Consider the following 15374-nt stretch of genomic DNA (forward strand, 5'->3'; position numbering starts at 1 on the left):
ATAATGAAATATGTAGGAAAAAGCTTAACCAAGGAGGTGAAAGACCTGTACTCTGAAAACTAGAAAGCACTGATGAAAGAAAGTGAAAATGAGGTCTGAGACTAGGGCTAAAAGCAGCCCTCACAGGGTCCTGGAGGTGAGTTCCCAGAAAGCAGGGTTCTGTAGGAAGGCAGACTGGGCAGGAGATGTCATAAGCCCCACCCCAGGGGAGTGGCCTGGCAGATGCTTCCTTAGCAGGAGCTTGAAACAGGCCAGTGAGTGAAGTGAATTCAGTGGTTGAGGCGAGGTACACTGCCTGGGATCCTCATAACCCAATTCAGACTACTCTCCCGCCCCTCTACAAATAAAATAAAGAATTTGAAGGGAATAAAAACAAATAGCAAGATATTCCATGCTTATGATTGGAAGAACCAATATTGTTAAAATCTCTATACTACTCAAAGCAGTCTACAGATTTAATGCAATCCCTATCAAAATATCAACAACATTTTTCACAGAACTTGAACAAGTAATCTCAAAATTTGTATGGAACCAGGGAAGACTAAGAATAGCCAGAGCAACCTTGAAAAAGAAAACTGGAGGTATCACAATCCCAGATTTTAAGATATATTACAAAGCTATAGTAATCCAAACCATATGGTACCGGCACAAAAACCAGACACATAGATCAATGGAACAAAATAGAGTGCCCAGAATTAAACCCATGATTATATGGCTAATTAACCTATGATAAAGTAGTTAAGAATATACAACTGGAAAAAGACAGTCTCTTCAACAATGGTTTTGACAAAACTGGATAGCTATATGCAGAAGAATGAAATTAGGCCACTTCCTCACAACATACACAAAAACATATTCAATATGGATTAAAGACATAAATGTGAGACCAGAACTATAAAAATCCTAGAAGAGAGCAAAGGCAATAATTTCTCTGACATCAGCTGTAGCAACACTTTTCTAGATAGATCTCCTGAGGCAAGGGAAACAAAAGCAAAAATAAACTATTGGGACTACAGCAAAATAAAAAGCTTGTACACAGCAAAAGAAACAAAAAAACTAAAAACCTACTGAATGGAAAAAGATTTTGGAAATGGCATATCTGATACTCATATACATCCAAAATATATAAACAATTTATAAAATTCAACACTAAGTGCCCCCCCATAAGCCAAATAAAATGGGCAGAAGATATGAACAGAAATTTCTCCAAAGATGACATAGGCATGGGCAACAGAGACATGAAAAGATGCTTAAAATTAATCATCAAGGAAATGAAAATCAACAGTACCATGATGTATAACCTCACACCTGTCAGAATGGCTAAGAAATTAAAAAACAAACAAACAAACAAAAACCCCAAGAAACTACAGGTATTGGTGAGGATGTGGAGAAAAAGAAATCCTCTTGCACTATTGGTAGGAATGCAAATTGGGGCAGCCACTGCAGAAAACAGTATGGATGTTACTCAAAAAATAAAAAACTGAATTACCATATGATCCAGTAATTCCACTACTAGGTATTTACCCAAAGAAAATGGAAACACTAATTTGAAAAGACAAATGCACCTCTATGTTTACTGCAGCATTATTTACAATAGTCAAGATATGGAAGATACACACACATATGTGTGTGTGTATATATGTGTATACACATGGTATACACCTGTGTGTGTATACACATATACACATATACACCTGTGTGTATACACATATACACATATATATACACATATATACACACACATATATATATGTGTATATATATTTATTATATATTTATGGGTAAAGATGTGGTATATATACCACTCTTTACCCATTTGTCAGTAATATTCCACTGCATACATATATATATACACACATATGTGTGTATATATATATGTATGCAGTGGAATCTTAGCCATAAAAAAGACCGAAATCTTACCTTTTACAACAACATGATTTGATCTACAGAATGTAATGCTACGTGAAATAAGTCTGTCAAAGAAAGACGAATACCATGTGATCTCACTCCTAGGTGGAATTTAAAAACCAAAACAAATGAACAAAGAAAAAAAAAGAGACAAGTCGAAAAACAGACTTTTTTTTTAAGATTTTACTTATTTATTTATTAGAGAGAGAGATACAGAGATACAGAGAGAGAGATCACAAGTAGGCAGAGCAGCAGGCAGAGAAGGGGAAGCAGGCTCCCCGCTGAGCAGAGAGCCCGATGCTGGGCTCCATCCCAGGACCCTGAGATCATGACCTGAGCCAAAAGCACAGGCTTAACCCACAAGGCCACCCAGGTGCCCTGAAAAAGACTCTTAACTATGAAGAACTGATGGTTACTGGAGGAGAGGTGGGTAGAAGGATGAGTACAAGAGGTAAAGGGGTTGAATAGCACACTTAGTAAGAGAAACACTGAATAATGTATAGAGCTGTTGAACCATGGTATTGTACACCTGGAAACACTGTATGTCAACTATACTGGAATTAAGATTTAAAACAAAATAAAGCAAACTGGTTCAAGCTGAAGATCTTCCAACCTCACTTCAACATATTGGTAAGTTAAATACCTTTACAAATGAATTTTACTACTTCTGGAATTATTTTTAAAAAATTGTTTAGAGTTCAGGTTCCATATAACATAAGCTGCCCACACTGGAGAACTCACAAGTGGAACCCATGAGGGAAAGCAGGAAACTATAGCCAGTCTCAGTAAGATGTGGCAGAACTCATATCCATTTTTCAGCTCAAGTTTAAAAAAAAAAAGTGTAGATATTTGAACCAAGAGTGAGGCCAGTCCTCAAAAGTAAACTGTGCTCCTACTGAGGAAATTTCTAAATTTGTAAATGCACACGAGGCAAAAGAATGGAATGGATTGAGACCTTGCTGCTCATACTTATAAAGTCTATCAAACTATAAAGACAAAGACCTCAAACACCCAGAAGAAATATTTCCCCATGGAATGGTAACCATTAGCAACAACATCCTGTTGCTAGGCAAGTTCAGGTCAGCTCTGGGAGTGAATGAGCAGCCTCCAGTCACATGGCAATGGCAACGAACGATGTACAGCTCCCCCATGACCTGTGGAGCGTATTCCAGCAGCTACTGTTTTGTTATTGCAGAGGTGAGGGGAATAGGTTCGTTAGAGGTCCCCATTTGATTACACTCACCCACGCTTTCAGATATGAGCTGGCTTTGAGAACATCAAAAGTTGCTTTTACACAAAGTCTTTCATTGGATGAAACTAAAATTGAGTGCTGAATTTAAAGCAATAATGAGAAATGATTTTTCATTGATCAAATAATAAGATGTATTTTTTTTTTTAAAGAAAAAATTGGGAAGTGAGCATGAAAAAGGTTAAGCAACTCCATCCATGGCGTTCCTAAGGCAAACTAAGAGCTGGATGATCAGTAATAGTTTAATTGGTGGAAAATATTTTAATAGCAAGGGCCAAGCTGAGAGTAAGACTGTGTATTACACTGTCCATCTTCATGTTACTAAGAGTAGAACTATTTTGAAATAACATGACTGGGTGGGCGAGATTGTCAGAGGGCCAACATAACTAACTTACTTGCACTACTCACCTTCCCCACAAAACCTAGGCTTTAGCAGAGAGTTAAGATTCCTAGGATATGCCACCTGATACTGAACCTCCATGATTTGATACATATTCTTTCTTCTCTTATTTGATCGACCAGCTCTACTTATTCTTTAGAATGTATCTTACTAAATTCAGTGGAATGACCTAAAATATGAACTAAAATGTAATTCCAAAGAACGATGATCACTATGACCACTTCACAAAGTAATTCCTGGTTAATCTAGGTAGTCATTCCTTCTTTAATGCTCTGACATAGTTTACCTCTGATGTAACTACAGTGGGGATGTGTGTATCTGGATTTTCTGGAAATTCTAATTTTTAACACTCTAACCCAGGAGTCATTGTTTTTGGATCCACAACTCTGGTCATCATTTTGTCTCCTTCGAATAATGAAGCTCCTAGAGAACATGGACTATTTCCCTCCATCTTTGCATTACCAGTGCCTCAGAAATATCAGTATACAGAGATCTGGTTTAGTATGTTCGTTGGATGCATTAGTGAATAGATGTGTGTATAATTATTTATTGCACCTTTTAAGTCTCTGATATTCTTCCAAATGTTTCACATGTATTTCTTTAGGTACCACTTAAGATGAGGACTAAAAGACTAGTTCTTTTCTTACCACATTGATAGTGGTACGTATTTTGCCTGCTGTGTTCGTTAATGTCCTGGCTGCTCTAGGTAGGACAAGTACTAGGCAAACACACAAAAAGATAAAGTTTATTTTTAGTACCCCTCCAGTTCTCTGTGTCCTTTTGCTACCTTACCATTTCCTGGCACTCAAGTAGCTGAAAATTTTCCATTTCTTTCCTTGAATTTCATATATGTAGAATTGGGCTAATCACAGGGTTATGACATACTCTCATCATTGACCCATATGTATTTTCAGTTTTTAATAATGTAATAAACATCCATGTACCCACAGCATAAAACAAAGTGGGAGCTGACAATAACCTATATGTCGCCGGGTTAGTTCCCTCCAGTCCTATTCCCCTAACACTTCACCCCCACCTGAAGGAATGGTCATTTTGAACCTTGGCCTTATTTCCCTGATTTCCCTTTTACATAATGTTTTATTTCGTGGCATTTAGATTTAGCTTTAAAAGCAGATTATTTTAGTCATTTTTAACTTTATATAAAAGGTATTGTCTTTTGTTATGGTAGTTCATTCTTTGGCAGCTTCTATTGATAGACATTTGTGTTGTTTACAGGTTCTTGCTAGTGTGAACAGTGCTGCTATGAACATTCTTATACCTCTTGTGGCATGTGGGAAAGGAATTAACTTTATATGCAGGGGTACGGTTGCTAGATCCTAAGGTATATGAGGGAAATAACATGTAAGGTATATGATAGAACACATACCTTTGGGATATAGGATTATTCTATTTTCCAAAGTGGTTTGACCAATTTACAGGTCAATGACCAAACGAAAATGTTTTCTAATTAGATAGGCTTAAATGGAATTTTATTATGGTCTTGAATGGAAATGGGCCTCTTTGACTCATTCCTGTTATAAAGGCAACTCTTCTAATATTTCATCATTTAAGATGATACTTGAAAAGGTTTGCTCTTCTTTTCTTTTAATAATCAAGTTAAAGGAATTTCCTTGATCTTTATAATTTACTAAGAGGTCTTTTTGTTTTGAATTGTGTTAAGTATGTAAAATGTCTTTCTTGCATCGTTTGAGATGATCTTGCATTTGTTTCTAATATCAAACCAGCCTTGCATATCCTGGATGTATCCAACTTGGTTGAAGAATAATAAATTTACTGCTTCATTTTATTGGCTAAAATTTTGTTAGGGGTTTTGATACCTGTATTCATTAATAAAACTGATCTATGATTTTCTCATCTGGTACGGTTTTTGTTTGGTTTTAATACCAAAGTTATACTGTCCTTATAGAAATAATTAGGAAGACTTCCCTCTCAATCGCTTCTCGGCCTTTTGGCTAAGATCAAGTGTAGGAAGACTTCCCTCTGTTATTGGCAAGATTGTAAAAAAATTGGGGTAATCTTTTCACAGAAAGCTTGGAAACTCTTCTCCAACATCATCTAAGCTTGATATTTTTTCTGTCTAGAAAGTGGTTAAACCCTTGTTTCAAGTGTCTGATAGTCATGAGATTCTTGTGAGGATGTTATTTCTTCTTTAGTTTCAGTAAATTATATTTTTCTGGAAATCTATTTCATCTTAGTTTTAACTTTCCATAAGAATTGTATTTCAGTAAAAACAGATGACCCTACATGATGAGAGAATTTTTTTTTTTAATTTGAGAGAACATTTTTACCACAGATTTTCATTTGCTATATATGGAAGGAATAATAGAGTAGTAAATAGATACAACATACTGGTTGTCCCTCATGACATAACTGTTTTAAGAGAACTTCAGTGGTGGATAAAACCTTTAAAATTCAAGACAAATGTTTAAAATGTAGGGATTAGGCTGTCACAACATGAACCTGAGATCATAGGCCTAGTTATAAGATAAAATATACCAGGGGTGCCTGGGTGGCTCAGTGGGTTAAAGCCCCTGCCTTTGGCTCAGGTCATGATCTCAGGGTCCTGGGATTGAGCCCCGCATCGGGCTCTCTGCTCATCAGGGAGCCTGCTTCCCTTCCTCTCTCTCTCTGCCTGCTTCTCTGCCTACTTGTGATCTCTATCTGATAAATAAAATCTTAAAAAAAAAAAAATAAAATATACCACTTTTTCTATTCTTCCCCCCAAATTTTTAACTAGAATCTAAGCAAGTCTTTAGAGTTAGTTTCTACTCAAGGGAAGGAAGAGACAGAGTAACAAGTTAAATGACACCATAAAAAAGGGAAATTAATTCCAAATGTGAGAAATTCTACAGGGCACTGACTCAATTTCTGTAAAATTGGTGTGATAAACAAAAGTGAGGTGACAGTAGATCTAGATTGAAAAAGATTTAAGAGCTCCCTAAATGTAAGGTATGGATACAAGTTAGATTATAATTTGGAAAAAAAAAAAAGTTTTAAGAAAATTGGAAAAACCTGGATAAACTGATTACAGAATGGGAGCCTGACTTGGGACTTGATTAGAGGGCCCCAAGTGAGATCATAACCTGAACTAAAGGCAGATGCTTAACCGATGGGCCACCTAGGTGTCCCAAAATACCTCTTATTGCATTCCACAGATTAACCCATGGAATAAGTAACAGCATCCTTTTTTGTTTCTGCTTATTATTTTCATATTAAGTTACAAGTTAATTGCTGACCATATATAGAATCATAAGATTATCCTCCTCTCCCCACACTCTGCCAGAACTCTGTATACATCATTTATATCAGTTTTTGAATGTGCTGCTGTGATCATCTATATTCTTAGTACTTTTTGGTCTGCTTGGTTTATGAATAATCAAGAGAAGTATGTTGCTATCACTAGGATGGTGCAAATTTATCCATTTCTTCAAATGTATTTAAGGCTATTTTTTTGGCCGTAAACACATTTATAATATTTTTGGTAAATTGAAATTTTATCATGATGCCATAACCATGTAAGCATATTTTTTATTCTAAACCCACTGCATCTGATATTAATTATAAATAAATCAGAATAATTTAAGCATTTATCTGCCATTATGTGTTATTTTTTATTCTTTTCTTCGTGTTTTTTTTTTGTGTGTCCTTAGACTTTAAATATGCTCATGTAAACAGCTGTATCAGGTAAGTTTAACCACTGATATTTATTGTAATTTACATAACAATCAACCTTTTTGTTTCGATGCCTGAGTTGGCTAACCCCTACTTATTCTTATGCCCTCACACTCTACCCTGATTTTAATCTTCAGAGATCTAGACTAGAGGCCTGAAGTCACACAAGTACTTACTTACACAAGTACTTCTTTGTCTTAAGGATAAAGAAGAAGAAGTAGATGAATCCCAACAATTCTTATTATCCCCCCACACATTTGCCTTGCTGCTTCTTGCCTCAGGTCAAAGCTGCATCCCTTCCATACCAATTCATAACAGCCCCTTCTCCACCCTATGGATTTCCCACAGTGGTTTATATTTCATGGTATGTTCCTCATCTCAACCTTTTTTTTTTTTTTTTTTTTTTTAAGATTTTATTTATTTGAGAGAAAGACACAGAGAGCACAAGTTGTGGCAGGGGCTGGGGTGGGCGGTGCAGAGGGAGAGGGATAAGCAGACTCTGCTGAGCTTGGAGCCCAATGCAAGGCTGGATCCCAGGACTCTGAGACCATAACCTGAGCTGAATGAAGTCAGACACTTAACTGAGCCACCCAGGTGTCCCCCTTAACTTCATCTTTTTTTTTTTTTTTGAGAAGGAGCACGCTTTATTGGAGACAGAGCACTGCACGGGACCAAAAGGGAAAGGCAGCCTGGGGGGCATCCTACACTCAAAAAAGTACACAAGGAGGTTTTACTAATAAGAAAGATCAACTGGAACTTGGGTTCCTCTGGGCAACTTCCCCAACCTCATCCCTTCAAGGGGTTGGAACAACCCCGACCACTTCCTTGAAGGCAGCTGTGGTCTGCTAGAGATATAGTCCCTCGGGGTGCCTTCTTGTTTTTTATAAAGAACATTTTCTTTAGATTTCTTGAAGTCTTCATTTGTTACTTTCATTCTGCATTCTCTCAAGGCCATCAGACCAGCTTCTGCACAGATTGCCTTGATATCAGCACCCGAGAGGTCATCTTTAGCCATGATCAAGTCGTCCAGGGTCACATCATCGGCCAGCATCATCCTGCTTGTGTGGATTTGAAAGATGCGCTTCTTAGTCTTTTCGTCGGTCAGGGGGAACTCAATCTTCCTGTCGATGCGACCTGGTCTGATAAGAGCTGGATCCAAAGTCTCTATTCGGTTTGTGGCCATGATAACTTTCACATCACCCCTTGAATCAAATCCATCCAATTGGTTCAGCAGCTCCAGCATTGTTCGCTGAATTTCTCTCTCATCACCAGAATTTGAGTCATACCTTTTTGTTCCAATGGCATCAATTTCATCAATAAACACGATGGATGGTGCATGTTCTTCTGCAACTCGAAACAATTCCCGAACGAGTTTGGGCCCGTCACCTAGGTACTTCTGAATAAGTTCTGAGCCAACCACTCTTAAGAAAGTGGCTGAGGTTTGGTTTGCTACTGCTTTGGCTAATAAGGTTTTACCTGTGCCAGGTGGACCATAGAGAATGACCCCCTTCGGGGGCTTTATACCCATCTCTTCATAATATTCAGGAAGAGTGAGAGGAAGCTCCACAGATTCCTTAATTTCCTGGATTTGGTTGTCCAACCCCCCAATATCAGCATAGGTTTCCTGGGGTGCCTTTTCTACCTTCATCACTGTGACCAAGGGATCTGTGTCATCCATAAGCACCCCTATGAGGCATGCACCTTGTGGTTGAGCAGGACGGAGCAGCCTGGTTCCAACAGATCCTTGTCTACAAAGGAAAGAATGCTGACATAGTGTTCGGAGCCCACAGATGTAGACACGATGGCGTGATTGTCATCAATGATCTCTTCCAAGGTTCCTACTGACATTGGGGTCCCTCTCAGGTCATCCACCTTAGACGTTTCCTCCTCTTGTTTTTCTTCTAAAGGCTTCATTTGTTCCTGATTTCTAATGAATTCTTCCTCCATGAGGAGATAGTCTTTAATTCTCTCTAACTTCAGTAATTTTAACCGGCACTGAGTATGGGGTGTCACCAGTGGCAGCTTGCTGGCAGCATCTGGTCCCTTTGTTTTCTTCTTCTTTTTCCCCACCCGAGTTGGTACAGGAGGTTCATATTTCTTTTTCTTGTCCTTGTCATCCTTCTTGCCACCTCCAGGGCCATGACCACCACTCTGACTCTGACCCAGCTTGCTTCGGCCACTCGAACCACCACTACCGGAGTGCCCCCCTTAACTTCATCTTAAAGGAGAAAGGCTACTTCACCATCTTGGCATATTATAAAAACATGTTTTGCTTCACTGGCAAAAAATGAAAAATAAAAAAAATAACAAAGTGCCATTTTCATCTACCACACTGGCAAGCAGTATTTTAAAATAAAGATTCCCAAATTTAACAAAGGTTTGATAAAATAGATTTTTTTTTCAAGAGTGCTAGTGAGGTCTAGGGAGGTACCATCTATTTTGAAATATGTATCAAAAATCTTGTAGCCCATAAATTCTTTCATAAATTCTCTCTACATTACATTTAACCACAAAAATATCTACTGTTGTTTTATTTATGATAATTAAAAACTGAAAGCAACTTCTAGTTTTAACACTTGGGGATTTATTACCTACTTATACTATGTCCAGAAAGTAGAATATTCTGCAGTCATTTAAGATAATTTTTAAAGACCACATATAAAATATAGAATATATTAAAATATTAAGTGTTTTTATCTGGGTAATATAACTATGAATGATTTAAGTTTTCTTCTTATTACTTACCCAAGTTCACTAAGTATTCTCTAGTGAATATGTATTATTATATTAAGAAATTTCCTCTTGTACATCACTTATCCTTAAAAGCCCTTGACCTATAGACTATAATCAACTAGTCTTGTGGATTAGCCCTGCAACATCTTTTGCATTTTTACCAGTACCTTTACTGTCTTGACAAAAGAACAAACTATGGAAATGGTAGACATACCAGGAGCTTTCAGGAAATAGAATAGCCCTCCTGACTCATTCCCTATTTTCTTGTACCATCTCTCTGCTTGGAGATACACACACACATACACTCATTCTCTCTCAAAATAATGTGCAGATGGGGCCCACTGGGTTGCTAAATAGGAACTAGAGGGTATCAGAAAGCAGTACTGCTCAGATAAACACTGAAGCACAAATCTTATATGATTCCTATCATGACAACCTGTTAAGTTAAACATACCTTTCTAGGAATCAGACATTCAGTCATTTCTATTTTGTCTAGGAGCAGAGGTTCTTAGACAGGATTCTCTGGATCCCCTTAAGAGATCCATAAGACATCAAAATATTCTGACTACTAAAATTAAAGGTTAACTAATAAGTTTTGGCTGTACCAGCATTGTTTTATCTCCTACCTTAAATATGTCAATCTTCTTCACTAAGAATTTTATTTTACCTTTTTTTAAAAAAAGGTAACTTGGAACAATCGGAGAAGAAAGAACTTAGACAAACAAATTCAAACAGTCACATGGTATGGTTTATCTACCACAGAGAGCTGCAATGTATTTTTTGTTCCCTTTCATAGAAATATAGCTGAATCTCAACCTAGAGAGGAAATGAAATCATTCAATTAAAAGTCTAAGAGACACAGAGAGGTTGATCCATCCAGTTTTTGGTTTTTTTTTTTCTTTTTCTCTCTCTCCCCTCCCCCCACCTCCATGGCCACCACCCTTAGTCAGGCCATCATCATTTCTGGGTAAGACACTGTAATGAATGCTTTAGGACCTCCCTGAAGTCTTATTACCCTGCACCTTACAAACCAGTAAGATTCACCCTTTAGAAATGCAACTCTGATCGTGTTATTCCTCCATTTAAAATCCTTGAATGACCAACTATCATCTTAGGATAAAATATAAATTGCTTAATAGGTCTTAAAAAACTTGGTCTCCAAGATCTGACTTCTGCCTGCATTTCCACTGTCAGTTTACCACATTCTGCCCATATCAGACTTTCTATTTCATTCCCAAAGTACACCTTGCTCTCTTGGCCTGATACACACTTCTCTGATTGGTGATGGTCAGTGGGATAGGGGCTCTAAGGAGGTACATGTCAGGCTATGAGTACAGAGAAGTTGCTGAATGACTTCATGGAGAAGCTGAGAAAAGACAGGTAACACTTGGCAAGCTCTTAGGAATGTTGTAAATAATATGCCTAATTTAGTGCCAACATTTTAATGTAAAGATTCACAGACTAGAAATTAAATAATATGTATTTCAAGCTCCTTTATATATACACACATATATATAACATATGTGTATAACATAAGGAATTAGGATCAGAGCTTGGTAGGTACTTCCACGCATTCAAAATTTAACAAATATTTGTCAAGTGCCACTAACATGTGAGGTGTTCTTGTAGCCCCGGAGATACCATATAATATCGAAGAAGCAGTGGTCCTTGACCCCACATGTCTAATCTTCTAGGGTAGAAACAAACAATAACACAAATAGATACATAGTATAAGTAGTGAAATTGTCACAAGGAAAAATGAAACCGAGTAATAGAAGTAAGACAAATATGTGAGAAGAGGTGCTGTTTTAGACAGGATGTCCGGGAAGGTGCCTCTGAGAGCTCATCTGTGAAGGAAGATTTGAATAAGGATGGAGCCATGAAGCTCTCTGGGAAGCATGTTCAAGGCTGAGGACCACATTCCGCACCACTGAGCCTGAACATATTCAGGGGTTGAAAAACACAAAAGCAGATAAGGAGTGAAAGGAAGAGCGGTAGCCAGGGTCTTATCCTCTAGGGACATGTAGGCTTGGTAAGGACTTGAGATTTCATTCTAAGGATGGTGGTAAGCCACCAGAGCATTTTAGGAAGGGGAGTGTCTTGATGGGACTACTCATCCATAGATATGGTTTTTAAATGGCAGACTTGGTGGGAGAACTTACATGAATGTCTGCCTAGTCCTGGTTTGCACATATTGTCCTGGCATATTTACTCACTGCACCCCCTTCACTCTCACTGGTGTCCTGGGATGGACGGCTCATTATATAATCACCTTGAGCAGCAGCCAAGTCTCCCTTTTCCCTGACTAGTGATTTTCCTACTATACTGTGCAGTGCATACTAATCTATTTGGCACCAAAATTTTAATCTAGTTTTTTTAAGTAAGGAAATCCATCGCTAAGCATTCACTATAAAATAAGACAGATAAGCTGTAATTCATAGGGAAATACAAAATTATGTAAATAATCTACAGAGAATAGAACTTTTGGCTGGCTCACTTGAATTGAGAGCATCTCTTCTGTAGAGTGACAGATAGCCACCTGAGCAGCAGATGGGTGCCACACACTTCTTGCCCAGTCCCTTTGCCTGTCATCCTAAGCCTTTATCATTGGGCCTTGGCCAACTAGAGTCAGTCTTAAAAGGATCATGAGGACGAACTGCAGAAAGAGAATGAAGGATGCTCCTGGGTGTAGGGACCACTCTGATGCATCGTTTGTCCCCCAGAGCCAGGCACATTGCTAGGCACATAACAGATAATATTTTTCAACAAATGGTTAAACAACCTAAATAATACCAGATCCTGGAATTTAAAGATAGGATTTCATCACCAATTAGACTGACACAGTGTAACTAGAGGTTGGTATATCATATATTTTATTGCATTCTATCATTTTAATGAAGTATGACTTCTATTACATTGTTTTCATGCCTATTTTTTCCTTAAATGTGATTAATCTTTCAATTAATCATTGATAACAGTTAATGAACCACATTTCCTAGCTATAAAGGTAACTGATGATTATTAAATTACTTTGAAATGGCATTTTGCTGTGTGAAGTTGTTAGGAAACTGTGATTTCTACCCATATCATTGCACAAATGTTTCTACACTCAGTGACTTACTGGATTAAGCAGAGGACCGTACAGCAACAACTGAACGATAGTTCATGATCTATGTGGTCAAAACTTTAGCCAAATGTTACACCTAACAGTTTGAGATTTTACAAGTAGTTTTTGAGGTACAATTGTATTTTCTTATATTAGTCGTCCTCATCTGTTACCAGACCGTAAAATTCCCTCCAAGTGTGTCTGAGAAGTCCCCTTTCCTTCTAACAAAGCACTTAAGGTATTACAGAACCTGTTGCAACTTAAACACACCACTGCAGTTTTCTTTCCCCTTCTCTAGTTTTTCTTCATTAACATTGCTGCACTTGTTTAAGATAGAACAGGTCTCTTTGCAAAGACTCTTGGGAGAAATAGAAAAACAACAAGGTAACTCTGGGCTAATGTAGCTTTCTTTGTAACATCTTCAACTTAACCTAATTATCTAGAACACTGAATGTAGGACTTTTCGCTGGGATGACTTTCCTCTTCATAAAAACAGACCTCTTTTCCTCAAAACACTTTAAAGTCCAGTTACCAGGTTAGACACAGCAACCATTCTGGATTTCCCTCCCACAAACAGACTTTTACTCGTAAAACTACTTTTTCAGCACCCAGGGCTGTCCATGTAGATACAGTACAACCCTATCAAGTGTGTTTCTGAGTTTCCAAATGTAATAAATCGATTTTGAGAAAATGAGTGGAACTATTGGTGTCCAGAGTAGGCTCTCTGGCACTGCTTCAGGGTATGGGCAGGAAGAGCACTGACCTGCGGGCAGATGTCAAAAGCCATAGGTTAAAGTCTGACTCTCCCTGGCTGGCTGTGTGACCTTGAGTGAGCCATAGGAGGTCTCCCACTGTGTCAATTCCCTCTCTCCTGTAAAAGGATTGCAATGGATGATCTGGAGAGCCTTTTCTAGCTCTACAATTTTTCTAATGTTCCCTTTAGTTTAGAAAGAGAGGCCTTTCTTGTGGCTTACATCTGACCTAGTGCTTTAAACCTTTTTGCCTTGCAGCTGATTCTCTATAAAGTTAAATGTTCATTCCCGCGTATGCCATGGTTTATTAGAAATGAGTGTCAGGAAATGTGGAGAATCCTATATTTAACATCTCAGAATTGGATACTAGTTTGATATAAATAGCAAGTTGTTATCTGAGTAGATTACAATGGATTTACTATCAAGTAAATTAAATCACTGGGGACAGATGTGTTTTTAGAATTGTCTGAGACAATCAATCTGTGAGTAGAAAATTTTTGGTACCTGCCAAGCTGTCCTGTATAATTCAAAGATATGTCACCCAAGCACTTCCCTTTCTGTAGCCAATAGAGAATGTTAGCAGGAAAGAAATGATCAGAGAGGGGGGCAAGTATATTCTATTCTAAATTGTGTACTACTGGCTTTCTGGAAGTTATGAAGCATTTGGAAGGATGATCAAAAGGAAGTAGAAATGTTCAACAAGAAACAACATGATGAAAAACAAAAGGTGCAGGAGATGAGGGAGAGGCAAATAATTTAAAGTAATACTGTATGGCCAATAAAATGTCTGAATTTTATGCAAAGAGAAAAGGGGAACAAATAGTAGGGGAAACATGATGAAAGGCATGAGCCAGAAAGATGATCTGAACTCATTATAATGGAAGGAAAATGATGAGGTAGAGAAAGCCCACAATGAACATGTGGCAACTGCATAAATGTCAGTGAGGTAAGAAATATGCATGGTAACCAGTCAATGGGAAAACCATCTTCAAAATGCTTTCCCAGTGAGATTTGAAAAATTATTACTAATGGCCATATTCAGTTCTTTACATTAAAGACATGGCCAACTTTGGCCAACTAGAACCATGGTCTTTCACTGTCCCAGAGAAAAAAATTCTATCACTAATCAGAACCATCCTTGAAAGGGTATGTTTGGCAAAGCAGGATGTAGCAAACTTCCCTTGTAAGGGCCAGGTTGTAAATACCTTTTAGACTTTATGATTGCCTTGTTTCCTGTTGATTTTGTAATAAAATTATTGTAAATTCAGTAGCTTAAAACCACACAAATATATTATCTTATAGTTCATGAGATCAGAAATCCTAGAATCAAGATGTTGGCAGGGCTGCATGCCTTCTGGAGACTGTAGAACCTGTTTCCTTGTGTCTTCCAGCTCCAAGATAACCTACATTCCTTGGATTGTGGCCTCTTCCTCCATTTTTATAGCCAGTAGAAGAACATCTCTGAATCCCTTTTGTGACCCTGATAAGTCAGGACAATCTTCCCATCTCACATCCTTAACAACATCTGCAAAG

The 15374-nt window shown here is 37.8% G+C and overlaps 1 protein-coding gene across 1 annotated transcript; it reads right to left on the reverse strand.

The window, feature by feature from the left end:
- Positions 1-8095: 8095 nt before the first annotated feature.
- Positions 8096-9434, reverse strand: LOC308345347 (26S proteasome regulatory subunit 4-like; the record flags this gene model as incomplete). Its single annotated transcript, XM_080807410.1, is given in 3 exon segments — positions 8096-8118; positions 8121-8942; positions 8945-9434. Coding segments are annotated over 3 exon segments (1098 nt in total). The 5' UTR covers positions 9198-9434.
- Positions 9435-15374: the final 5940 nt, after the last annotated feature.

The sequence above is a fragment of the Martes martes genome (assembly GCF_963455335.1).
Source record: "Martes martes genome assembly, chromosome: 7".
NCBI lineage: Eukaryota > Metazoa > Chordata > Mammalia > Carnivora > Mustelidae > Martes > Martes martes.